The sequence below is a fragment of the Electrona antarctica genome, assembly GCF_951216825.1.
Source record: "Electrona antarctica genome assembly, chromosome: 19".
Classification (NCBI taxonomy): domain Eukaryota; kingdom Metazoa; phylum Chordata; class Actinopteri; order Myctophiformes; family Myctophidae; genus Electrona; species Electrona antarctica.
The window spans coordinates 8824350-8850450 of NC_136800.1; the positions used below are offsets into that span (position 1 = coordinate 8824350).

At 43.3% G+C, this 26101-nt stretch overlaps 1 protein-coding gene across 1 annotated transcript; it reads left to right on the plus strand.

Moving 5' to 3' along the window:
* Window positions 1-374: 374 nt before the first annotated feature.
* LOC306943375 (uncharacterized protein) lies at window positions 375-20325 on the plus strand. Its single transcript, XM_079529661.1, has 3 exons — window positions 375-815; window positions 19224-19403; window positions 19657-20325. Exons 1-3 carry the CDS (start codon window positions 643-645, stop codon window positions 20063-20065), a joined length of 762 nt encoding a protein of 253 aa, XP_079385787.1. The 5' UTR covers window positions 375-642; the 3' UTR covers window positions 20066-20325.
* The last annotated feature ends 5776 nt before the right edge of the window (window positions 20326-26101 follow it).

Sequence of the window (26101 nt, forward strand, 5' to 3'; positions counted from 1 at the left end):
AAGGTGGGTTTTTCTCTTTGCCAAAAATAGCAGATCAACGCCTTGTGGTCTTGTGTAGATCGGCGTGTTTTGGTGAATGTTATACCCTATATATTAGGGGTGCTGGGGTTCTGATGGAAACGGATATTCTCTCACATTTTGAGAGCTTGTAGATCGGCTATTTTCAAATGAGTTTTTAAAATACATGTGTATACATTTGAAATCTTGTGAAACGGGACCTTCTGCATAATGAGTACTTTTATTTTTTGAACTTTAAGTACAATACAATTACAATTTAGGCATTTAGCAGACGCTCTTAATCCAGAGCGACTTACATTAGGCAAGAACAAAAGTATGGGAATACATCACATATATAAAATGCATTTATCAAGTACATTTTGATGCCAATACTTTTGTACTTTAACTCAACTAAAATGTAGTATTTCTATACTTCTTCCGTCACTCCAAGTTGTCATAGATCTTCACCACGATGTTTGGTTGGGGGGCGTCGGTCATTGTGCCCTCCACCCTGAAGCCTTCCTTTATCAACGTCAGTGATTGACCGCCGCGTCTCCGCTGGTCGTCGGAGCTCATCGCCTTGTAGTTGACGACCTCAGGCGTCGCCTGGGAGAGTTGCAGGGAGAACCAGTTCTCCGCCTCGTCATGCGGAATCCCTCCGCCGTGCGGCACGCCGAAGATGAGCAAGAATTTCTTGACATCGCCGCCCTGGGCGGGGTCGGCCAGGTGATAGACCAGCTCGGCAGAAGTCTTGTGCTCCGTCTTCAGGAACAGCACTGTGGTTTCCATGGAAACGTCCACGTCTTTTGGCATAGTAGGTAGGTAGGGTTTTCCACTGTATACTACAATCCTTCATAGGAGGAAAACACACACAACACACGCGCGCGCACACACACACATTTTAGTTATTTTATTTGATTCCACAAATTACAATACATTTTTACAAGGAAACAAATATAACGGGGTTGACAGTTCATGTTCACTTAAAGGGATAGTTCAGATTTTTTGAACTTAAGTTGTATGAAATACTTGCCATTAATATAGTGGTTGCAACTGTATTAATTGATTGCCCGAGTCCCGTGGTGGGAGTTCTGCTCTGGTTTTGGTGAAATATCAAGTAGTTCCGGTCATTTTGTGGGGGGCACTGGGGGCCACGCAGTAAAAGTAAATTAATCCACAAAACTAACGTCATTTGTATTGTTGACCTATTTCTAAAATATTAGTGCAACTTCCGTTCTTTTTTTACCCCTCTATCACACAGAACTATGTTTTTTGTGTCCATATCACTACGCCCAAAAAATAGTTCCATGTGATAGAGGGGTCAAAGTTGAACGAAAGTCGCGCTAATATTTTAAAAATAGGTCAACAATACAAATTACGTTCGTTTTGTGGATTCATTTACTTTTACTGCGTGGCCCCAGTGCCCCCCACAAAATGACCGGAACTACTTAATATTGACCAAAACCAGAGCAGAACTCCCACCACAGGACTCGGGCAATCAATTAATACAGTTGCAACCACTATATTAATGGCAAGTATTTCATACAACTTAAGTTCAAAAAATCTGAACTATCCCTTTAAGGATACACATGGCACCTCCTCCTCCACACAGACAAACTAACAGCCGAAACAGAACAGTATTTGGCAAGTTGTTTGGCTTTGCTCTTTGTCATGCCAGCTATTAGGCCACTCATGGTCTCACACAGACACACACACACACACACACACACACACACACACACACACACACACACACACACAAAGGCAGGGAAGTTTGAAGTCTAATCATATTGTAAGCTTAGTTGCAGCTATTTTGGGTGATTTTAAGATTAGAGCATTTTAAGTAGTAATAATTAACAACAATAGCTAATTGATGATAGATAAAAAACTGTTTGAGGAGACTAGTCCTTGGATGTTACAGCATACTTTTAAATGAAACACCAGATTATTTTTGCAATCATTTATTAAAAACCTGTACAGACTAACAGACACAATTATTACACCAATGCCAGCCTTGGTCATCTAACATGTCCTTTCCCATGGACTAATCTCCTCAAATTATCTATCAATATCATATTGGAACTCATTACCTGCATCTCACATTAATCTTACACAAAATTCATTATCTTTCAAGAAAGCATTGAAGACACACTTGATGCAGCTGACCACATGACCGGCATAATCATTATGAAATTGTTCTAATTATTGTATTATTGCTATAGTTTGAGTTCACTGTTGTTATTATTATCAGCATTGTTATTCATATTATAATTATTATATAATTAGCTATTATTACTAGGGATGTCCCGATCACGTTTTTTTGCTCCCGTTCCAATTCCAATCATTTGGTTTTTCAGTCATGCCGATACCGATCTTTCCCGATCTGATCTTTATATATATTCTTGTATATCAAAATAGTATAATATCCTAATGTATGTCACTCTAGTGTAGTCTGTTGCCTTTCAATTATTGAAAGGCAAAATGTGACAATACTTTTATTAGAATGACTGTCATTGTTTTTTTTTATATGATTTCTATGAAAGCATGGAATCATAGCAAAATAATGATGTATTGGTTAATTAGAGTGAATACAGTTCTACAGCTTATAGAACTGAAGTCAAGTTAAACCTCTTAAGAGTATCTCTCTCATTCAGAGAGTACTACAGACACCTATGCCATCATGCATGTCCTTTGTTTCCATAGGTGTCTTTCACTCCTCTCAGTGTGACTAGTCTTTGTTTGATGATCTCTGACTGGGACCAGAAGGAAAACAAATAGCATAAACACAACAGTTTTTTACAAAATCTCATTGTTATGGAGACCATGCAGTGCCAAAATGTATATTCTGAAACTGTATACATTTTTGAAACTCTGAACATGTGTTGGTCAAACACTGTAAAATGTGATTGCAGAGATTCTAAACTTTTTTTCAGTCTTGCTAAAACAAATTCAGAGATTCAAAACGTGTTTTCACTCTTGCAAAAATATTTTCAAAGATTCAAAACCTTAATTTGAAGTTACCAGTATAGGAGTATTGGCAGGATCCAAATTCCAAAGCATAATGAGTAGCCTACTTTTACTTTTGGTACTTTAAAGTACATGTTAATGCCGATCTTGAGTACACTATGACTTTTGTAACGAGTACTTCTAACATTGTGATATTTATACTTTTACTTAGGTGAACATTTTTTGTGTACTTCTACCATCACTGTATGAAAATAAATAGTTACTTCTCGGGGTTAACGAGGTGATGTCTAGCAGTATTGTTCTGGAACTGGATCAGACATTGGCGTTGGTTCGGCAGCTGTTTGTCCACAGCTTTGGCGATGTCATCGATGGTACCGGCCTTGCCGATGTGTATGGTAGAGCCTATTCCAAGATCTTCTAGTCCCATGATCGGAAGGTCAGGAAACCTGTGGCACAGAAGAGCAATTTGCTGAGAGCATGAGCTCTGGGTCTTTAGGCTCCCTTTGGGACAAAACAATTTTTTTCCAACTTTTCTCTTTTTTAGTGATCAAAATAAGCGATTTAACCTAAGACCCAGTGTGCACTGTTGGAGCTGTTATATGCTGTCATTTAATATTTCATGTGCACCACTCATTATTGGATATAATAACATAACAATCAGAATAAGGTAAGAAAAGGGTTAACCCAGTATTGATACTTTTACTAAACTTTCACTGGTATATTGCATAAACAGACCAAGAATGACAGTTACAAAACAAAACATTAAATAAACTAAAGCTTCTTTTACCTGGAATGAAGATATGCCGTCTGAATGAAGATGTGTGTCGTCTGGATTCACTTCTTCAACAGCTTCTGGTTATTTGACACAAATGAGCAGAAGCATATATAGCAGTATTTCTCATAGGCCCCTCCCTCCCTCCTTTCACTCTGAAAATATATTAGTTATGTCGACATCAAATGTGTGGGTGCGTCTGAGCACGAAAACAGCATGGTTGTTTTTCACCACCTTGCGCAACCTAACACACACACAAACACACACGCACATATTAACTGTATATATGGTGATTTCGGGTGGGCCAGTACAGTACAGTGACAGTACAGTAGAGGGTACAGTAGAGGGACCCCCACACGGTACAGTAGAGGGACCCCCACACGGTAACCTCTGTCATTTCTCAACCGTTTCGGACGCGGGGCGGCTCACCGGAATCGGGCCAGCACCCTGGGTGCGTTCCTGTGGGTCTAGAACTTTGTCTGAGGCTTAAAGGTCTTTAAATAAATACTTTTTGAAATGTCTATGGGAAAAATGAATGGGAAATTCTCTTCCGGGCCACTCGTCGTTCTGAAAGGGGGCGGGACTGCGACGCTCTATCCACATTTTTCATATAGCCCATAAGTCTTTGCGTTTGTGTGTGCATAAGTTCCTCTTCCTCTTGCTGTGTTGCCAGTTTTGCAAGAGAAACAAGTGGCCAGGTCTATGAAAACAAGCACAAATGAAAATAGCTGATCTACAAGCTCACAGCGACACATTGTGAGGTTGTACATCCGTTATTTAAAAACACATTGAGAATTAATCGAAATATTTTTTAAATATTTTAATAAAAAAAGGCACAAAATATGTTCAGATGGATGTCTGCTGGACAATTACATAGTATTCATCTGGGTTTCCTTGATGTGAAGAAATGTGGAAGCAAGCCCAAATAAGCAACTACTATACACTTTATAATCAAGCCCAAAAAAACATCAACCAGCAACTACCAATAATTTATTTGCAAGTGACTTTACAGAAAAAACAAGTCAAAGGTTGCTTAATGTAAATCGCTCTGGATTAAGAGCGTCTGCTAAATGCCTAAATTGTAAATTGTAAAGGTTGCGCTTATAATAAGCAGACATGGCAACACGGCCTGAAGGAAGCAAACCACACACAAGGAGCCCCAGTACGTTGGCGGGGAAAACGTGGATAGGCTATGAAGGTGAAAATCACAAAAAGGGAAAAAAAAGGAAAACAGGTGATCTGATTGATCGGAATCAGTGTAGAGGGTCCTCATCTGGAGATGTTTGATGCCTCAGTCTCTTTGAAGAGATGGATGGATGAGGGACAGAAAGACACTGGACACTACTTTTTATTTTTTTGTAATTGCAGTATATTTTATTGACAAATAGATATTAATGAACATGCTGTGCACTACTAGCCTGGCTAATAAGCCAGACTCAAATCACACTGTCGTGTGGTGGCTTTTTTTTGCTGGATGGCAAATTTTAATTTCTGGTATGCATTTTTAACTACTTTCGTCATTTTATGTTATTTGTAAACTTTGTAAAAAAAATCGATTACATATTGGTGCTCCTTAGATTTTGGTGGGTGCTCCTTAATTTTGAAATTGGTAGCACCAGTGCTACAAGTAAAAAAAAAAAGTTAATTTCGAGCCCTGAGCAGACACATGATGATATGATTATATGGGCACATTTCAAACATGATGACTCAGCCAGACAAGCTGGTACACTTACCCAACCTCAGAGTTCCCAGTAACTGAGTCACGAGAAACAAGTGTCGATTTCAAAGTATTTAATAAGGAAATGAGGAAATCTTACAACGAAGTAGAACTCAGGAAACAGGACATAAACTCACACTTGAGTGGAATGCAGGAAACCGGAATAAATCTCACACTTAGGCAGACCGCAGGAATCCAAACAGAAAATGACAAAGTAGTCAAACTGGAAAACAGGAACATGCACCGACGACATCAAACTATGAACTGACAAAGAAGGTTTGATTGATTGAAGAATTTATTAACAGTTTGCAGAATTACAGTACATTTCAAGCACAAACTCAATACAAAGGCTGTTAACTGTGAGTGGACGACCCAATTAAGCATTACACTTGTTTCCAATAGGGTCCACCATGTTCAAATCATCAAAACATTTAGAGACGTACAAATAGACACTTCTATAGACAGAACAGGAATTCATCATAAAGGAGGTAAAAAGGGAAAAGAAATATACAGTGAGGGGAAAAAAAGGGGTGGGGGGGATTCACGTTCAGCTCCGTTAATTTGTTTGTTTTCCTTGGAGGAGCTGCGTTGGGTCCCCAAGTCGGCTCAGTGGCCATACCTTGAGTTGGCTGTGTGGCCGCGACCGTCTCTTGTGTTGTCCTTGCGTTCGTGTTTGAGGGATTCCGATTTTACAGGGGCCAGTTTTTCGAATTGCAGCCGTCCGTAGGTGCCCTTTGAGAGCGGTTTTGAAAGAGTCAAGGGATTCGCATGTCTTAATGACAGTTGGTAGGGCGTTCCACATTTTGGTGGCATAGGAGCGAAAAGAATTTAGTCCCTTGTTTGTGCCGAATCTGGGTTGTACATGGTTCGTTGCACTCCCTCTGGTGTTGTGGGTGTGGACTTCGTTAACATTAAGGAAGTATGAAGGTACATGGGTATCTTGGTGGTGTATCGAATCTTGTGGACCAGACCCATTCTGCAATGAGTTTGCAATGAGTCCAGTTATATAGGGGCAGGCTGATTGTAGAAGTGTTGAGGCAAAGGACCAGAGCAGAGGGGATCTTCAGGTGGGCGGCCAGGACGATGGCCAGAGGCAAGGCTGGTGACTTCAGGGGGACGTCCGGGAGGCTGGGAGGTGGCAGCAGAGGTGTCATCTGGGGGACGGCCAGGATGCTGGGATGAGGTAGCATCGACTGGTGGGCGGCCCGGATGTTGGGGCGAAGCATCAGAGACGTCGTCTGGGGGACGGCCCGGACGTTGGCGGAGGGCCGTAGAAGCGGCGCTGGGGATGCTGCAGACGAAGGCGACGCCAGGGATGCTGCAGACTGAAGAGACGCTACAGGCAGAGGTGACACCATGGATGCTGCAGACTGGGGTGACGCTGCAGACTGGGGTGACGCTGAGGAGGCTGCAGACTGGGGCGACGCCGAGGGGGCTGCAGACTGAGGCGACACTAGGAATGCTGCAGGCTGAGGCGACGCCAGGCGTCCTGCAGGCTGAGGCGACGCCAGGGGTGCTGCAGGCTGAGGCGAAGCCAGGGGTGCTGCAGGCTGAGGCGAAGCCAGGGGTGCTGCAGGCTGAGGCGAAGCCAGGGGTGCTGCAGGCTGAGGCGAAGCCAGGGGTGCTGCAGGCTGAGGCGATGCCAGGGGTGCTGTAGGCTGAGGCGAAGACAGGGGTGCTGCAGGCTCGGAAGGCGACGCCGGGGATGCTGCAGGCTGAAGCGACGCCGGAGGTACCGCAGTCTCGGAAGGCAACACCGGAGGTGCTGCAGGCAGAGCTGCAGGCGGAGCTGCAGGTGGAGGAGACGGAGCTGCAGGCAGAGCTGCAGGAGGAGGAGACGGAGCTGCAGGCGGAACTGCAGACACAGGAGGCGGGGCTGCAGGAGAAGGAGGCGGAGCTGCAGGCGGAACTGCAGACACAGCAGGCGGGGATGTAGGCGGAACTGCAGGAGGAGGCGGAGCTGCAGGCAGAGCTGCAGGCGGAGGAGGTGGAGCTGCAGGCGGCGGAGGCGGAGCTGCAGGCGGAACTGCAGGTGGAGGAGGCGGGGCTGCAGGCGGAACTGCAGACTCAGGACAGGAGGATTTGCGGTATTTTTGGACAGAATCTGGAGGAGTAATATCAAAAATGTGTTTTACAAAAGTCGGCCTCCTGGTGGTGCTATAACAGGCCGTTTTGGAAAAATTGGGCCAGAGGTTCATCGTTGGCATCCAGAGAGTGTGTGCAAAATTTGGCATCGACAGTTAACGGTGCCGGAGAATAGCTGGTAACAGACACACGCACGCACGCACGCTCGCTCGCGCACACACACACACACACACACACACACACACACACGGACGGAGTGCAAAACATACTCTCTCCCCATGCCTTCGGCCTGGTGGAGACAATGATGACTCAGCCAGGCAAGCTGGTAATCTTACCCTTGTTCCGTGGAAGTGTATCAACCTCAGACTTGGCAGTATGTTAACATTGACAGTTTGACACACTTCCATGGAACAGTGCAGTGCACAAAAGAATGCTGTTAGACTACTAGGCCATATTGTGAGGTCCCTTTTCGTTCAGTTTCGTTCCCGCGTCATGGGCACAACACATTCAATGCATTTTTTCATAGATAATACCCTTCTGGACTTTGGGTTAAAAGTTCTACTCATAATATCCTGCAGTATTTTGTCACAAGCCAGAAATATATATAACCAAAAAACGAAAATCTCGTGCTGCTGTTTTTGCTTGTAAAATCTGTTATTGATTTTGACAACACAAAATCTTTCTCAAATGTCAAATACATATACCTAACATCTAAAACAAGTACTGGTGCCTTAGTTTACTCATATGTGAATCTAGTTCATGAAATGTAGCACATTTGGTTAAGAAAATGCTTCAACTTAAGTGATTGGCACCCAGCACATGAAGCATACACATAGTAAATTTAGCCAAAAGCTTATATTTCATACATAAAAATTGTCACAACCTACTGTGTAATGAAAGGTAGAAAAGAAAAGCAGAGCACCTCGGCCCACAAAGGCTACAAATCTATCAAATTGTTACCACGCCCCCCTAAATTGAATAATGCAAAAAATGGACACGACTAAAGACAAATGCAATAAAGGTCAGAATTATTACAACATATGGTATGAAACATTTATTCAAGGATCACAAAGTGTCACAGCATCTGACCTTTGGGGTCGCCATCGCGGCCAAATCCAATATGGCTGCTAACTAAAACTGTTTTGGCTGTAACATTTGAACCAGATGAGCTACACGTGCAAACTTTGTGTCTGTCATGTTTTTGGACCATTACAAACACGTTGGAATGCTTATCATTATGATTGGGTGTGTCTGGAACCATATGGCTATGTGAAAACGAGTGAACTTTTGACATTTGACAAACGTGGTGTCTATTTTATATTTTTAAGCATTAGACACACATTGAAATGCTCTGATGTATGATTACATCTATCTAGAACACTCTAATATACACATTCCTATTGATACAGATAGGAGTATTAAATAATTAATGCACAAAATCTCTGTACGTGCATACACACGTCCATCTAGTAGACCATGGGTTTTCAACAGGTGGTCCGTGGACCACTGGTGGTCCGTGGAGGTATTGCATGTGGTCCCCGACCATGCATTTAGTAATGTAGGATTTGTTGATTTGTTTTAAATGTTCTTTCCACTAGTTGAGAAACCGTGAACTGAATGACCTGGTGACATATGATGAGTCCATCCTCAGGCGCCCTAGCTTAATCATTAGAGCATGCCCTGGGCTACATCCGGGGCAAATGTGGTCCCTTTAATATTGATTGGCATGGAAATATCCGTAAGGCCCGGGACTATTGAAATATTGTTCATATAGGTGATTATGGTAAGTTAATTATGCTAATTGTGAAAATTGCTCAACATATGCAAGCTAGCATCCGGCAGTTTCTACATGCTGGGGACCCATACTCAATATTTCTAAAACTTTGGTGTACTCAACATGTCCGAGTTCACAATGGTGATGTGATTTAGGGGGGCGTGGTAACATTTTGATAGACCATCAGCCATTTTGGGCCAAGGTGTGCTGCTTTTCTTTTCTACCTATCATTACACAGTAGGTTGTGAAATTTTTAAAGTTCAGAAGGGTATTATCTATGAAAAAATGCATTGAATGAGTAGTGCCCATGACGCGGGAACAAAATTCATTTTCTAGGCACTTTTTCTGGGGTCCCAACACGGCCTATATAGCCCAGCGTTCAATATCATAATCCTCTTAAAACTACACACATTGGTACGAATTGGTATCAAAATGTACTTAAAGTACCAAAAGTAGAAATGACTCATTATGCAGTGATTGTAGATCGGCTATTTTCACCTGGTCGAAATGTATATAGGGTTGAAGTAGTTAATGTACAGTACAGTATGTTTTGCAAAAAAGGGGAATTACTCAAGTAAAGTACAAATAAATTGTTTTACTTACTAACAATGACTTCTGCTCCCCTGACCCTCAACACAGGAGCCCCTCAGGGATGCGTTTTGAGCCCCCTTCTCTACTCCCTGTAGTACACCCATGGCTGCGTGGCTTTGTTAAGCTCAAACCAAGTGGTCAAGTTTGCAGATGAAGGCTTGATCACGAACAACGAAACTGCAGAGAAGTGGAGAACCTAACCTGGCTCTCAACGACGTTGACAAAACAAAAGGGCTAATCTTCGACTACAGGAGGCCTAGAGATAGAGAACACTCTCCCATCCAGATCAGGGACGCTTATGTACGGTATGGTATGGGGTTGGTCTGCTCATTTCCAGAAAATGGAAATACTCCCCTGTTTCACTGTCACTATTCTCTCCTACCTCATTTGAATTTCATGTGGTCACTGTTTCTCATCCAGTCAAGCTCACCATTGCAGCTGTTTATCGCCCACCGGGCCCTGCTGGTGGCTTCCTGGAGGAGCTGGACCATCTAGTCTCCCACTTCCCTGTCGATGGCTCTGGATTCATCCTTCTGGGTGACTTCAACCTCCCGACTGAGAAGCAGCTAGACCCACTACTTTCGTTTCTCGCCGCCTTTGACCTAGTTCTTTCCCCATCTCCTCCTACCCATGAGGCGGGCAACCAACTGGACCTGATCTTCACCAGAGGCTGCTCTATTGCTAACCTGTCTGTCACTCCTCTTTCCAGTGAAAAGGGTAAGAAACTCTCTGATCACTACTTCATGTCCTACTCTCTCTCTCTCTCCTCTCCCCCCTCACAGCCCCTCCCTACCCACATGATTTCCTCACGTCACAATCTTCGCTCACTTTCCTCCACTGATCTTTCCTCTTCTGTTCTCTCTGCTCTCCCTGCCCCTGAATCCTTTGCTCTTCTATCCCCTGATACCGCCACAGATCTTCTTTTCTCTACTCTATCCTCTTCTCTCGACCATCTCTGTCCCCTCACCACCAGGCCTGCACGCCAAACTCCACCTGCCCCCTGGTTGTCGGACTCAGTGCGGACTGAGAGACGGAGCCTGAGAGCGGCTGAGCGCAAATGGAGAAAGGGCAACCTCCCGGAGGACCTTCTCACCTTCCAATCTCTCATTTCTACTTTTTCCTCCTCTCTATCAGCTGCTAAAGCTGCTTTTTTCTGCACTAAAATTCAGGCTTCTGCTTCCAACCCTAAAAAACTCTTTGAAACTTTCTCCTCTCTCCTACAACCACCACCCCCTCCTCCCTCCTCGTCCCTCCTCCCTGACGATTTCGCCAACTTCTTTGACAAGAAGGTGAACGATATCCGATCCTCCTTCCCTCCTCCCCCGGCTGGTGCCCTGCGCACTGCCCACACCCGTCTGCCTGCCACCCCCCCCTCTCTACCTTCATCTACTCCTCTTCACCCCCCCATCCCCTCTCTATCCCACTTCTCTCCCCTCTCCCCTAACGAGGTCCTTCTCCTTGTTACCTCTAGTCGCCCCACCTCATGCTCTCTGGACCCGGTCCCAACCACTCTGTTGCAGTCTATTGCACCTGAACTTCTTCCCTTCTTAACCCACCTTATTAACACCTCTCTGACATCTGGCTACTTTCCCTCTACTTTCAAGACTGCCAGAGTCACCCCCCTCCTGAAGAAACCGACACTTGACCCCTCTGAGATCAAGAACTACAGACCGGTTTCCCTTCTATCCTTCCTATCTAAAACTCTCGAACGTGCTGTCTTTAAACAACTGTCCTCCTATCTCCACCAGAACAACCTCCTGGACTCCAACCAGTCTGGTTTCAAAGTGGGTCACTCGACAGAGACTGCCCTGCTGGCAGTGACGGAGTCGCTCCATGCCGCTAGAGCGAACTCTCTCTCCTCCGTCCTGATACTCCTGGACCTGTCTGCAGCGTTCGACACGGTGAACCATCAGATCCTCCTCTCCACCCTCGAGGGGATGGGTGTCTCAGGCTCTGCACTCTCCCTGTTTGCATCCTACCTGACGGGTCGCTCCTACCAGGTGATGCTGAGAGGGTCTGTGTCAGAACCACACAGGCTCACAACTGGGGTTCCCCAAGGCTCGGTTCTGGGTCCTCTTCTTTTCTCTCTCTACACTACATCTCTGGGTGCTGTCATCCACTCCCATGGCTTTTCCTACCACTGCTATGCCGATGACACCCAGCTGATCCTCTCATTCCCCCCCTCTGATACCCAAGTGGAGGCACGCATTGCTGCTTGTCTGGCTGACATCTCGGCGTGGATGTCGACAAACCACCTGAAGCTCAACCTGGACAAGACCGAGCTGATGTTCCTCCCGGGGAAGGGCTGTCCGCACCGAGACATGGCCATCACCATTGATAATGCTGTGGTGACCTCAACTCGGACTGCGAAAAATCTGGGTGTGACCCTGGACGATCAACTGACGTTCTCGGCAAACATCGCATCAGTGACAAGGTCCTGCAGATTCCTCCTCTACAACATCAGGAGGATTCGCCCCTTCCTCACGGAGAAGGCAGCCCAGGTGCTCATCCAGGCTCTCGTCATCTCCCGCCTGGACTACTGCAACTCCCTCCTTGCTGGTGCTCCGGCATCTGCCATCAGACCTCTGGAGCTTGTTCAGAAAGCTGCGGCTCGTCTGGTGTTCAACCGCCCCAAGTTCTCCCACACAACCATCCTTCTCCGTTCTCTACACTGGCTCCCCGTAGCGGCCCGCATCCAGTTCAAAACCCTGGTGTTAGCCTATAGGGCAGTGAAAGGAACAGCTCCTTCCTATCTCCGGGCTATGGTCGATGCCTACACCCCTGCCCGACCACTTCGGTCTGCCACCTCGGGGCGACTGATTGCCTCGTCACTCAAGGGTCCTTCTGGCCGATCCACACGGTCACGACTCTTTTCTGTTCTGGCCCCACAGTGGTGGAATGAACTCCCCACTGATGTTAGGACAGCAGAGTCACTGCCCATATTTCGCCGCAGGTTGAAAACCCACCTCTTCAGGAAACACTACCCTTCCTCTCTGCCTGACCTACTTGTTGTTAACTAGTTGTACGAACGTTTGTTTTCTATTGTTGTATTGTTTATTGGATCTTGTTTAGTCGATACACTTAATTGTTTTAGCTCATGCTCATTTGATTTAGCTATTTTGTCTCATCCGGTTAAGGAAATAGGTAGCTGATATATTGCACTTTTACCTTAGCGCTAGGTATACTCTTGGTTGCTTGTTTTTGCAGAAAATGCACTAAAGACTTCTGGTGATTAGTAGTTTTTGTTCCCTACCTATGTTGAATACACTTATTGTAAGTCGCTTTGGATAAAAGCGTCTGCTAAATGACTGTAATGTAATGTAATGTAATGTATGGTGTAGAATATAGCCATACTGTGAAGTTCCTGTTGGTGTAGACAATATACCAGTGGTTCCCAAAGTGGGGTCCAGAGATCCCTCGTGGTCCTTAGGGACGGGTCCATTTCGTTCCATTAGTACACTCTCAGAGTTAAATTAACATTGATTTTACAATATAAATTGGGGGTCCCAAAGATAGAAATGCCATTAAATGGGGGTCCGTATCAAACTGAGGGTCCTTGAATTTAAAATGGTTTAGAATCACTGCTAGAGGTGTAAAAATCTTCTCTGGGTCTCTGGCATATCTTTTCAAATGGGGGTCCACTGCAATATACCAAGACTATATGCACATGTAAATAATGATGATGCTCTTTTATTCTTTGTTTGCACTTTTTTGCTTGATTCTATCTTTTTTGTTGTTGTTGTTTCCACCAGGCCGAAGGCATGGGGAGAGAGTATGTTTTGCACTCCGTCCGTCCGTCCGTCCGTGTGTCCGTGTGTCCGTGTGTCCGTCCGTCCATCCGTCCGTCTGTGACCAGCTAATCTCCGGCACCGTTAACCCGGTCGATGCCAAATTTTGCACACACACTCCCTGGATGCCAACGATGAACCTCTGCCCCAAAATGTCCAGAACGGCCTGTTATAGCGCCACCAGGAGGCCGCTTTGTGCAAAACAAGTTTTTGGACAGTACACCTACAGATTTTGTCCAAACATCACGCAAATTGGTACACAGTCTCTCTAGAGCAAGGGTTTTCAACTGATTATGAACCAGGGACCACCACCCTGACTGAGAATAGACCTGGGGACCACCACCCTGACTGAGAATCAACCTGGGGACCACTACCCTGACTGAGAATTAACCTGGGGACCACTACCCTGACTGAGAATTAACCTGGGGACCATTGTTGTGTTGGGAGGGGGGATATGGGCATGGTGTGGGAGAAAGAAATTAACCTTCCATATTAAACTCATGTTGCTGTTCATTGTAACTTACTCTATGAGTAAGCAGACACACACACACACACACACACACACACACACACACACACACACACACACACACACACACACACACACACACACACACACACACAGGTCACCTGGTGGAGACCTGTGCCCAGAAGGGCACTTTTTCTAGTTGCTTTTGTTATTATCGATGCTGCTGCATTGTCTGAACTCTGAAAGACAAAATTACTTATTTTAATCAATTCCAAACCCCATGAAGCCTTGAATTAATTGAGATTTTCCCCCGTTCACTGCATCTTTTTTATTTATTTCCTTAACCGGAGACGCCCACTCGCTTGCCCCAGCCTCGCCCCTTCCCGTTTGGCACGCCGACCCCCCCCCCCCCCCCCCCCCAGCCAGGCAAGCTGGTAATCTTACCCTTGTTCCGTGGAAGTGTATCAACCTCAGACTTGGCAGTATGTTAACATTGACACACTTCCATGGAACAGTGCAGTGCACAAAAGAATACTGTTAGACTACAGCCCAGCGTTCAGTATCATAATCCTCTTAAAACTACACACATTGGTACGCAAAATGTACTTAAAGTACCAAAAGTAGAAATTACTCATTATGCAGTGATTGTAGATCGGCTATTTTCACCTGGTCGAAATTTATATAGGGTTGAAGTAGTTAATGTACAGTACAGTATGTTTTGCAAAAAAGGGGAATTACTCAAATAAAGTACAAATAAATTGTTTTACTTACTAACAATGACTTCTGCTCCCCTGACCCTCAACACAGGAGCCCCTCAGGGATGCGTTTTGAGCCCCCTTCTCTACTCCCTGTAGTACACCCATGGCTGCGTGGCTTTGTTAAGCTCAAACCAAGTGGTCAAGTTTGCAGATGAAGGCTTGATCACGAACAAGGAAACTGCAGAGAAGTGGAGAACCTAACCTGGCTCTCAACGACGTTGACAAAACAAAAGGGCTAATCTTCGACTACAGGAGGCCTAGAGATAGAGAACACTCTCCCATCCAGATCAGGGACGCTTATGTACGGTATGGTGTAGAATATAGCCATACTGTGAAGTTCCTGTTGGTGTAGACAATATACCAGTGGTTCCCAAAGTGGGGTCCAGAGATCCCTCGTGGTCCTTAGGGACGGGTCCATTTCGTTCCATTAGTACACTCTCAGAGTTAAATTAACATTGATTTTACAATATAAATTGGGGGTCCCAAAGATAGAAATGCCATTAAATGGGGGTCCGTATCAAACTGAGGGTCCTTGAATTTAAAATGGTTGAGAATCACTGCTAGAGGTGTAAAAATCTTCTCTGGGTCTCTGGCATATCTTTTCAAATGGGGGTCCACTGCAATATACCAAGACTATATGCACATGTAAATAATGATGATGCTCTTTTATTCTTTGTTTGCACTTTTTTGCTTGATTCTATCTTTTTTGTTGTTTCCACCAGGCCGAAGGCATGGGGAGAGAGTATGTTTTGCACTCCGTCCGTCCGTCCGTCCGTGTGTCCGTGTGTCCGTCCGTCCATCCGTCCGTCTGTGACCAGCTAATCTCCGGCACCGTTAACCCGGTCGATGCCAAATTTTGCACACACACTCCCTGGATGCCAACGATGAACCTCTGCCCCAAAATATCCAGAACGGCCTGTTATAGCGCCACCAGGAGGCCGCTTTGTGCAAAACAAGTTTTTGGACAGTACACCTACAGATTTTGTCCAAACATCACGCAAATTGGTACACAGTCTCTCTAGAGCAAGGGTTTTCAACTGATTATGAACCAGGGACCACCACCCTGACTGAGAATCAACCTGGGGACCACCACCCTGACTGAGAATCAACCTGGGGACCACTACCCTGACTGAGAATTAACCTGGGGACCACTACCCTGACTGAGAATTAACCTGGGGACCACCTGTTGTGTTGGGAGGGGGGATATGGGCATGGTGTGGGAGAAAGAAATTAACCTTCCATATTAAACTCATGTTGCTGTTCATTGTAACTTACTCTATGAGTAAGCAGACACTTGCGATTGATTATGGGCACATTTCCTTATAATGGTGACTCAACCAGGCAAACCGGTACGGTTTCCCTTGAGATCCTAACTCACCTTTCTGTGGAAGTTCTTGACATCCGACTTCCCAGTAACTGACAACATCGACGCGTCATCGTTTGTCACCAGATCATTTACTGCATTGTTTCTTAACTTGTGGTCAATGCAATAAATCTTCACTTTCCTACATTACTAAATGCATGGTCAGGGACCACATGCAACACCTTCACGGACCACCAGTCGTCCACGGACCACCTGTTGAAAACCCATGCTCTAGAGCCATTCAACGAAACGGGTCTTTCAGATTTCTCGGACTCCATCCTGATTGGCTAAGATTGGCTTCCAAAGTTCGCAGGAGTGCTCAGTTTTAAACAAAATGCTGCAAATCATGAACACATTGTGTGATTTCCGTGAAATTGTGCACGCACATTCCCACTAGGCAGAGGAAGAAATGCCACATGAACATTTTCAACTCAGCCTCATGGTGGCGCTATAACTGGCTGAAAAGTGTTTTTACCTCTAACTGCACGGCTCTGTGGATAACTTTGTATGCCAACTCCCTAGAGGCCAAGGAAAAACCTTTTCCTGGAATTTTTCACATCTGCTCTTTATAGCGCCACCAGGAGGCCGAATGTCAAACACATTTTCTAATATTACTCCTTCAGATTTTATCCAAATTTCACGCAAATCGGTACACATGCTCTCCATAGTCATGTGATCAAGACGGGTTTGTTTGATTTCTCATAATCCACCCTCATTGGCTACGATTGGCTTCTAAACTTTTCAGGAGTAGCCCGCTTTGTACCCGTTTTGTACAAATCGCCACAACTACTCAACACAGCGTCCGATTGTGGTGAAACTGTGCATGCATATTCCCACTAGGCTTTGGAAGAAATGCCACTTCAAATCAGCCTCATGGTGGCGCTACAACAGGCCAAGCCGCGACACGCACACGCACACACACACACACACACACACACAGGTCACCTGGTGGAGACCTGTGCCCAGAAGGGCACTTTTTCTAGTTGCGTTTGTTATTGTCGATGCTGCTGCATTGTCTGAACTCTGAAAGACAAAATTACTTATTTTAATCAATTCCAAACCCCATGAAGCCTTGAATTAATTGAGATTTTCCCCGTTCACTGAATTTTTTTCATTTATTTCCTTAACCGGAGACGCCCACTCGCTTGCCCCAGCTTCCCTTCCCGTTTGGCACGCCGACCCCCCCCCCACCCCCCACCCCCCAACCCCAGGTTGGCGGTGGACACTCAGTGACACGTCGGTATATCGGATGTAGTAACCACCCCATTTTCATTGTAAGTTCGTAACACAAATGGCCCCATGTATTTCATTATTTTATTTCGTATTACTATTATTATTTTATTTTTTGCACTCACTGTATAGGACGTAGTATTTTCATAATGTGTTATATGACTGGATTCAATGCCGTAATGAGGCTGTAAGGTTTTCAAGGTTTGTAATGTAGGCCTATAGACTATAGTGTTTTGTCCTGTCCATGTAATTTGTTTTGTTTTATTGTTTACATGTATCTGTGTTGGGAGCCCCTCGAAAACGAGATGGTACATCTCAAGGGGTCTTTTTCCTAATAAAGACACTTGAATCATCATGTAGCAATTAAAATAGCATTAAGAGCATGGGCTCTGCAGCATATAATTTATAGTGTGCAGGGTGCAGGGACCCCACAGAACTGGCATGCCTGGGGGGGATCAGTTGATAGAGGATATCATTTATATTGCTGAATCATTGCCTGTCAATAAATACAAAAACAAATAAAAAGCGATTCCCCTGAACAATGACTCAATATTTTGATGTCGACATAACTAATATATTTTCAGAGTGACAGGAGGGAGGAGGGAGGGAGGGGCCTATAAGAAATGCTGCTATATATACTTCTGCTCATTTGTGTCAAATAACCAGAAGCTGTTGAAGTGAATCCAGACGACACACATCTTCATTCAGACGACATATCTTCATTCCAGGTAAAAGAAGCTTTAGTTTATTTAAAGTTCACCTAACTTTGCTACTACAAGTAAAACATGCACATGTACATTTGATACTCCTTCTCTACTCTTTGTCTGCTCTTTTTTGCACTCTATATTCTATCCTTTTGTTTGCTGTGTCTACTGTTTGATGTTATATTTGCTGCTGCATTGTCTGAAGGAAGTCAAACAAAATGAAGTTTTACTCTTATGTACTTGTACATAAGATGTAACAATGAAGCACAACCTTGAACCTTGTAGTTCAGTATTCAAGATTTCCTGGAGTAAAAGTACAAATGTATTATCAAACATTTTGTGTATTTCTATTTAATGTAGGATTATTATCTTTGTTTGCATTGCTAACATTGTATCACTTTGGACATGCTTTAGGTACTTGTTGTGTATCATGATGTCCTATTGTTTGTTTTGTAGTTTATGATCCTATTGTTTGTTTTGTAGTTTATGTTCCTATCGTTCTTTGTTTTGTAGTTTATGTTCCTATTGTTTGTTTGGTAGTTTGTTTGGAAAAGACATGTAGTTTTACTTCTGCCTCTTGGCCAGTTCACACTTGAATAAGAGACTTTGTCTCAATGTGTTTCACTGGTTAAATGTTAAATAAAGAAATTAAAAAAGTACCAAAAGTACTAATTGCATAAGTTTACACATGTATATAATGTAAGTCATTAGTACTTGTATATAGTTACTTTCCACCACTGCTTAAAGGAGAATTCCAGATTAACCCTTTTCTTACCGTAAATTATTACAGTATATCCTAGAATGAGCATGCAGCCCAAACTGCGTTTTGGTTTATAAACAGTGGGGCACTGTACAGTAGTTGTGAAAGTACCCACAGTGATTTTACAGAGCAGCAGCATCCGTAGCTCAGCTCAACCAGAGCTGTTGGGGATCGAGGGCTAAATGTAAACCTCCTTTTTGTTATGGCCTACGAGCCCAGCTGTAACAAATTGCTCTTCTGTGCCACAGGTTTCCTGACTTTCCGATCATGGCACTAGAAGATCTTGGAATAGGCGCCGCCATACCTCTGCGCGAGGCCGGTACCATCAATGACATCGCCGAAGCTGTGGACAAACTGCTGCCGAATAAACGCCAGTGTCTGATCCAGTTGCAGAACATTACTGCTAAATATGAGCTCATTAACCAACAGTAAAAATACTCATTCACACTTTTGAAAATAGCTGCAGCTATACACACGCACACACATTCATATTTTTTTCCTTCTATGAAGGATGTATTTTCATTTGTTAACATGCAGTGTGTGTGTGTGTGTGTGTGTGTGTGTTCCTTCTATGAAGCATGTATTTTCATTTGTTAACATGCTGCGTGTGTGTTTACCTTCTATGTACATTTCAAGTTATTAACATACAGTATTATATATGATTTTTCCTCATGAATGAAGAATATACATCGACAGTGGCGATAACGAGAAACCTCTGCCGTCAAGTGTGGGCGTTGCCATGGAGACCACCCTGCTGTTCACCAAGACTCCCCACAAGGCCTCGGCCGTGCTGACCTACGACCTGAAGGACGCCACCCTGAAGGACGCCGCCGCCGAGCAGTTCATCCTCATTTTCTCTGTGCCATACGACTTCAACGTCAACGACAACTGCTTCTCGATGTTTCTCTACCCGTATCATCGGGACTGCAACAAGGAGTTCTACAACGAAATGAGCATTATGCTCGACGACACAAAGTCCCCGGATCGCCACGATCAGTCGCTTACAATGACGAAGCACGGCTTCAGGGTGGAGGCCACGATGACCGACACCGCCCAATCCAACCTTGTGGTGAAGATTCATGACAACTGACCAGTGACAGAAGAAGTGTACCTACTCAAGTAGAAATACAACATTTTAGTTGAATTAAAGTACAGAGGTATTGGCATAAAAATAAATATATATAACATAAAACATGTCCATGGTTCCTGAGTTGACCCACTGTTTGTGAAACAGAGGGTCTAATTGGTTAAACTGAAGTGATATTGTGTATATTGAAAGTATTGTAATGTAATATGCAGCTGTATTTTTATTTTGTTCTTTATGTCTCTTCATCTTTGTAGCACTGCTAATTCTACAACAACCATTGCTGCATCTTACACAATCAGTCACTTGGAAAAGTTGTATTTGTGTGAATCTATATACTGAATAAATATAATCAAGAAAATAATTGTCTTCCTCTTCAGTTTGCTCAGAAATATAATATAAAAATCACACCCGTGTGAAGTGAGGGGCGCTCTTATCATCTTACAACATCGAGGAGGGAATTCTGTATACAACGACTCAAACGACTCAAACTTATTACATACAGGTATGTTTTACGTGTAACCTCTATTAATCGAACTAATATATTAAAGTCTAACTCAAGTTGCTATAATTAGGTGTAATGATGATGTAAAACAAACTAAACTAATTAAATTCTCTTTATTGTTAATGGGATTTAATGTTTGTGTTAGGGACAATGGCGTTTTTAAAGCCATTGACAATGAAGGGAAAATGTACGTCATAATGTGCCTCATTACGTCATATTGTCTCTTTATAGTTAATGGCGTTTGTGTTTGCACCGTTTGTTTTACATCACCATTACATAAATGGTGCATTTATATAGCGCCTTTATCCAAGGCGCTTTACATAGATTGTGCATTACATTCACCCATTCACACACACATTCATACACCGATTGCAGCGGAAGCCATGCAAGGTACCAACCAGCACATCGGGAGCAATTTGGGGTTCAGTGTCTTGCCCAAGGACACTTCGACATGTAGACAGGAGGAGCCGGGATTCGAACCGCCGACCCATGGATCATTGGATGACCTGCTCTACCTCTTGAGCCACAGTCGCCCTTACATTACATCACCTCATCAACACGAGTTAGACTTTAATATATTAGCGCCCCTCACTTCACACAAGTGTGATTTCTTTGTTGATAGATCGATTGAATACTAGATTCATGATTGAGTACTGTAAACAGTCCTGTATAAAATGCACAGCATATAGCATACCCAAAGCAAATTTATTGTAGTTCTTGAACCGTTTGGAATAAATGACTGGGCATGGTCTCAAGGTAATTACTTCCCCAGTAAAAATAATCAACTGTACAGTATGTGAAACTTACATTGAGTAATACAACTTACTGGAATAGAAGGTTTTTAATTTTTGCCTACATATTTTCTATAAACTGCATAACACCATTATTATCATATGACCTGGAAAACAATATAGCCTCATAGTCCAAAAACGTAATCTTTAATTATTATGATATATTATATCAGGGCCGCTTTTTAGGTAGTGCGGACGCGCGCTCGCAGCCCCCCCCCCCCCCCCCTTTTAATAGGCTTATAAATGTTAACAATCACTTTATCTGAGACCTCAAATATTTTTCTTATATATTTCACATTTAGTACTCCGCTGAAATTGCGTGTCTGCGTCCTAAAATCTAGTTTTGCTTATGATGCATGGATATATTTCATATTTTGTAGCCTACTCGCTGACATTGCGTGTCTGCGTCAAATCAAGCGCAGTGATCATCTATAGTGGATGGTGTGCGACTGTGCATGGCAGCGTGGTGGTGGGAAACTTGAAACTAAAGACACAAAGTCGAGTTGCAAAGAAAAAAAGAACAGTTCAAGACCTCGCTGAGAGTTTCATTTGATAAATGAATTACAAAAAGCATCGATCCAACCGCGCCTTAATCAGCCGCGGGGCCCCGCGTCGAGACAACCGAAAAAAACTGATCTACAAGGGATTATCATTATCAAGACATTATTTCAGAATTTGCTGCAAGGAAAGCCAGGAAGATTGTAGCCCCATATGTGCCCTCCCACCCCGTTCAGAAACGGCGCATGTTTCCACAATTCCACGAGTCTTACCCTTTTCTAAACAATGAATAAAAAACGTGAAGTGGCGTGAAGGGTTTACACTAATTCAACGTCAACAACGCCAAAGAAAATCCAACTTTAAACGGTTACACGAGCGTCTAGCGGTTGTTTAGCATGTTTTTCAAGGAAGTTGAAAAGCTTTAGCGCCTCCCCGGCGCCTCCCCTGGTCGAACATTTCCAACTGACTTCAGTTCACTCGACATGCATGCGCACACGCACGAATCCCTTGATAAACATGGAAGCGGCTGACTAAACCAACCGCTGTAACGCTCGTAACCGTTTAAAGTTGGATTTTCTTTGGCGTTGTTGACGTTGAATTAGTGTAAACCCTTCACGCCACTTCACGTTTTTGATTCATTGTTTGGAAAAGGTAAGAATCGTGGAAACATGCGCCGTTTCTGTACGGGGTGGGTGTGACCTCATCTCGGAGCTACAGAATGAGCGTAGGGAGAGGGCACATATGGGGCTAGGAAGATTGAGGAAAATGCAATTCTTTGCTGCTCTCTCTCTCCGTACTTGTAAATGTCTACAGATGTCAAATGTCTGTAGACATTTTTAAAGCACAGCTCAAGACTCACCTTTTCACTATTGCTTTTAATTGTTTAATCCAGGTACTCACCGGTTTTATGCTCTTCTATGCTATTGTTTTATTGTCATATTACACTGCTTGATTTGCTGACGGTTTTATGCCCTTTGCTATTGTTCTATTGCCTATCTATTTGTTTTAATGACATATTTTTTATTCTATATTTTAATTCATTTCTTGTTTGTTCTCTGCCTACTTTGCGATGCATCTGTCATGAATGGTGCTTTATAGCCTAAATTAAGTTTATTATTATTATTATTATTATTATCTGTGTATCCATCCTTATTCCAACAAAAGCAACACTACATTTATTTTTTTTACAATTTTATTTATACATATTCAGGTTTAAAGACAAGACATACTGTACAAACATTCACATCACAGATACACATAGCCCCATATGTGCCCTCTCCCTACGCTCATTCTGTAGCTCCGAGATGAGGTCACACACAGGGCCCCTCCCACCCCGTTCAGAAACGGCGCATGTTTCCACAAGGAACGATTTTTCTAAACAATGAATCGAAAACGTGAAGCGGTAGAAAGGGTTTACACTAATTCAAATTTAGCAACGTCCAAGAAAATCCGAGTTTAAACGGTTACGAGCGTTACAGCGGTTGGTTTAGTCAGCCGCTTCCATGTTTATCAAGGGATTCGTGCGTGTGCATGTCGAGTGAACTGAAGTCAGTTGGAAATTTTCGACCAGGGGAGGCGCCGAGGAGGCGCTAAAGCTTTTCAACTTCCTTGAAAAACATGCTAAACAACCGCTAGACGCTCGTGTAACCGTTTAAAGTTGGATTTTCTTGGACTTCTACCGCTTCACGTTTTCGATTCATTGTTTAGAAAAGGGTAAGAATCGTTCCTTGTGGAAACATGCGCCGGGGCTAAGATACACACAAACCCTCCCCACCCCACTCCATTCAAAGGAAAGAAAAAGGAAAAAACATATAATACACTTAGAAAAAAGAAGATACACTTAGCAAAAACAAACAAACAACAAAAACAAGAGTTTTTCTAAAATAAATGTAAATGATTGATTATAAATGAAAAAGTGTATCGTCACTGAACACTTACATTTATAGGCTACTCAATAAGTTGGCAGGCTAGTAGCCTACTGCAGCATCAGCTGTGTTACTTGATCAAAACGAGGAGAGAGATTAAACAGACAATTATTCATTCAACACTGGAAAAAAAGTGCACTTCAATATATGGTGTTACACTCTGGAATAATCTTGATATAGACATTAAACTGTGTACAAATATTAAACAGTTCAAGCACTGCTATAAGCAGTCACTCCTGCAAAATTATGAACAGCTGATTGACTAGGATTAGTTTTACTCTGTGATGTCTTTTTATTCTTTACTATAGATTATTACTTAGTTAAATTATTACTTTCAATAAAATGGATTTACAATTACTGTATGTAATAAAATGGTTTTATTATTTTTTATTATCATTATATACATTGTTTTGTATTATAATATATTGTTTTACAAGATATGTAAAGGTAAGAAGGGGGCCGGACAATATAAGCATTGCTTCTCTCTGTCCCTTCTTGAACAAAAAAAATATGATGTGATTGATATTGTGTTGATGTACTGTTATTTGTACTTTTTATGTTCAAGATAAATAAAGATCAAAAGATTGTAATTTTCTTTGAACCATCAGATGGTCAGCATTATTCCCTGTGTTCACAACTTCACATCTAATAATAGGAGCGGCACAAAACATGTAAATTGTAAATGCCTAACCCTCTATCATCTTTCTGTCCCCTCCCCTGACTCTCCCTAGCCAATCACATAAAGTACCACTCCCCCTGATATAATTTACTGGCAGATAATGCGGGGGTTGTACATACAAGGGGTCGGACTCAAGGCAAGGTTAATTAAATAAGGTTAGGTAGCGAAGACCGTACAGTGGACTCCATGTTGCTCCCTTTCATATATACTAGGGCCCAATCCCAATCCACTCCCTTGCAGACTCAATGAGCCCTCACTGACTTAGCTGCGCGTTCATATGAAGTCTGCGAGGGCTTGAGGGATGTCCCATTTGAAATCGGTAAGTCAGTGAGGGCTCAGCCCCGCCCCTTTATGTGCCCTTTGCCAAAGTCAGCATCGATGCTGACTTTGGCAAAGAAATTACCCACAGTTCTTAGCGTTACCAGGGGAATGAGGGGGATCCTCTGAACGTCAATCATTTAAGTATGCAAATTAGTTATGTATCACGGTTAGAATGTCAACAAACACAATAGTGCTTTCTCACTGTTATTTAATAACAATAATAATAAGGGAAACATGATGAGAAATGACTAATGAGCAAAGTAAAAGAATATGGAAATGCAATTTATAATGAATATTATTATAGGCTATATGAATATTACAACCCCTATCACACAGGAAAGTGTATTTATGAAACTAATAATAAAACGATCAGCTTAAATACTAAAATAGACATGATAGACATGTATAAAAGGCCAAGCATGTAGGCACTGGCTGTGAATAAGGACAGTTTGTATAAAGTGATGCAAAGTGTCATGAATGGCGGACTCATATCTTCAAAGTGCTGTCCCATTCCTTTCACAACAATTTGGAGCCCTTGCAGCCTCCTCACCCTCAAGCACTTACAGCTGACGTCACTAAAGTCAATGAGGGTTCAGGGCTCAGGGCTTGAGGGAGGCAATTGGGATTGGGCCCTTGCTCCCTGGAAGGTTGGTCATGTACAACTTCCTGGTCTCAATTGCGCATGTTTCTTTCCTTCCAGGGAGCAACATGGAGTCCACCGTACGGTCTTCGCTTCCTAACCTTATTTACTTAACCTTGACTCAAGGAGGGAACGAAGCATCATCGTGCACATTTCAACAGATTTGACCACTTAGTTCCACCAGTCGAGGGCACTGTTGTTCAAGGAAAGTACTGCTAGAAAATTACATGGAGAATAGAATAGGCCTATTGAGATCAGATATCTAAACAGTAGGTTATACATTCTGTTGCCAAGTGCATTTTGACACACATAAAGACAATAAGCGCTAAATCATGTATGGATGGAAACGAATGCACTGCTAACAATGACTATAAATATAGCCAGGGCCTCCTGACAACCTTTGATTGCATTGATTGATTGATTGATTGATTTAATACTTTATTAACAGTGTGCATGGACAGGCACAGGGAAGTGCAGGCGGCCTATTAAAAGGATGAAACCAAGTCATTTGATCAAGGTTTGCCTATCTCCTATGGTACCATCAATACAGCATGGAATTGTTGACAACATCCTATTCAACAACAACAACATATTCTGTGGAGCAGAATAAATGGACCCTCCGTTAGCCACGACCCCTCCCCCCTTAGACGCACCTGCTGCAAAGTGCAAACAGACGACAGGAC

What these genes read in the sequence shown, in the direction of transcription:
- LOC306943375 (XM_079529661.1), top strand. Translation starts at nt 643, where the DNA reads ATGCGGAATCCCTCCGCCGTGCGGCACGCCGAAGATGAGCAAGAATTT. An exon ending in CACGTCTTTTGGCATAGTAG is followed by an intron (nt 816 to 19,223) that starts GTAGGTAGGGTT and finishes TCTGTGCCACAG; the next exon opens with GTTTCCTGACTTTCCGATCA. An exon ending in TATGAGCTCATTAACCAACA is followed by an intron (nt 19,404 to 19,656) that starts GTAAAAATACTC and finishes TCATGAATGAAG; the next exon opens with AATATACATCGACAGTGGCG.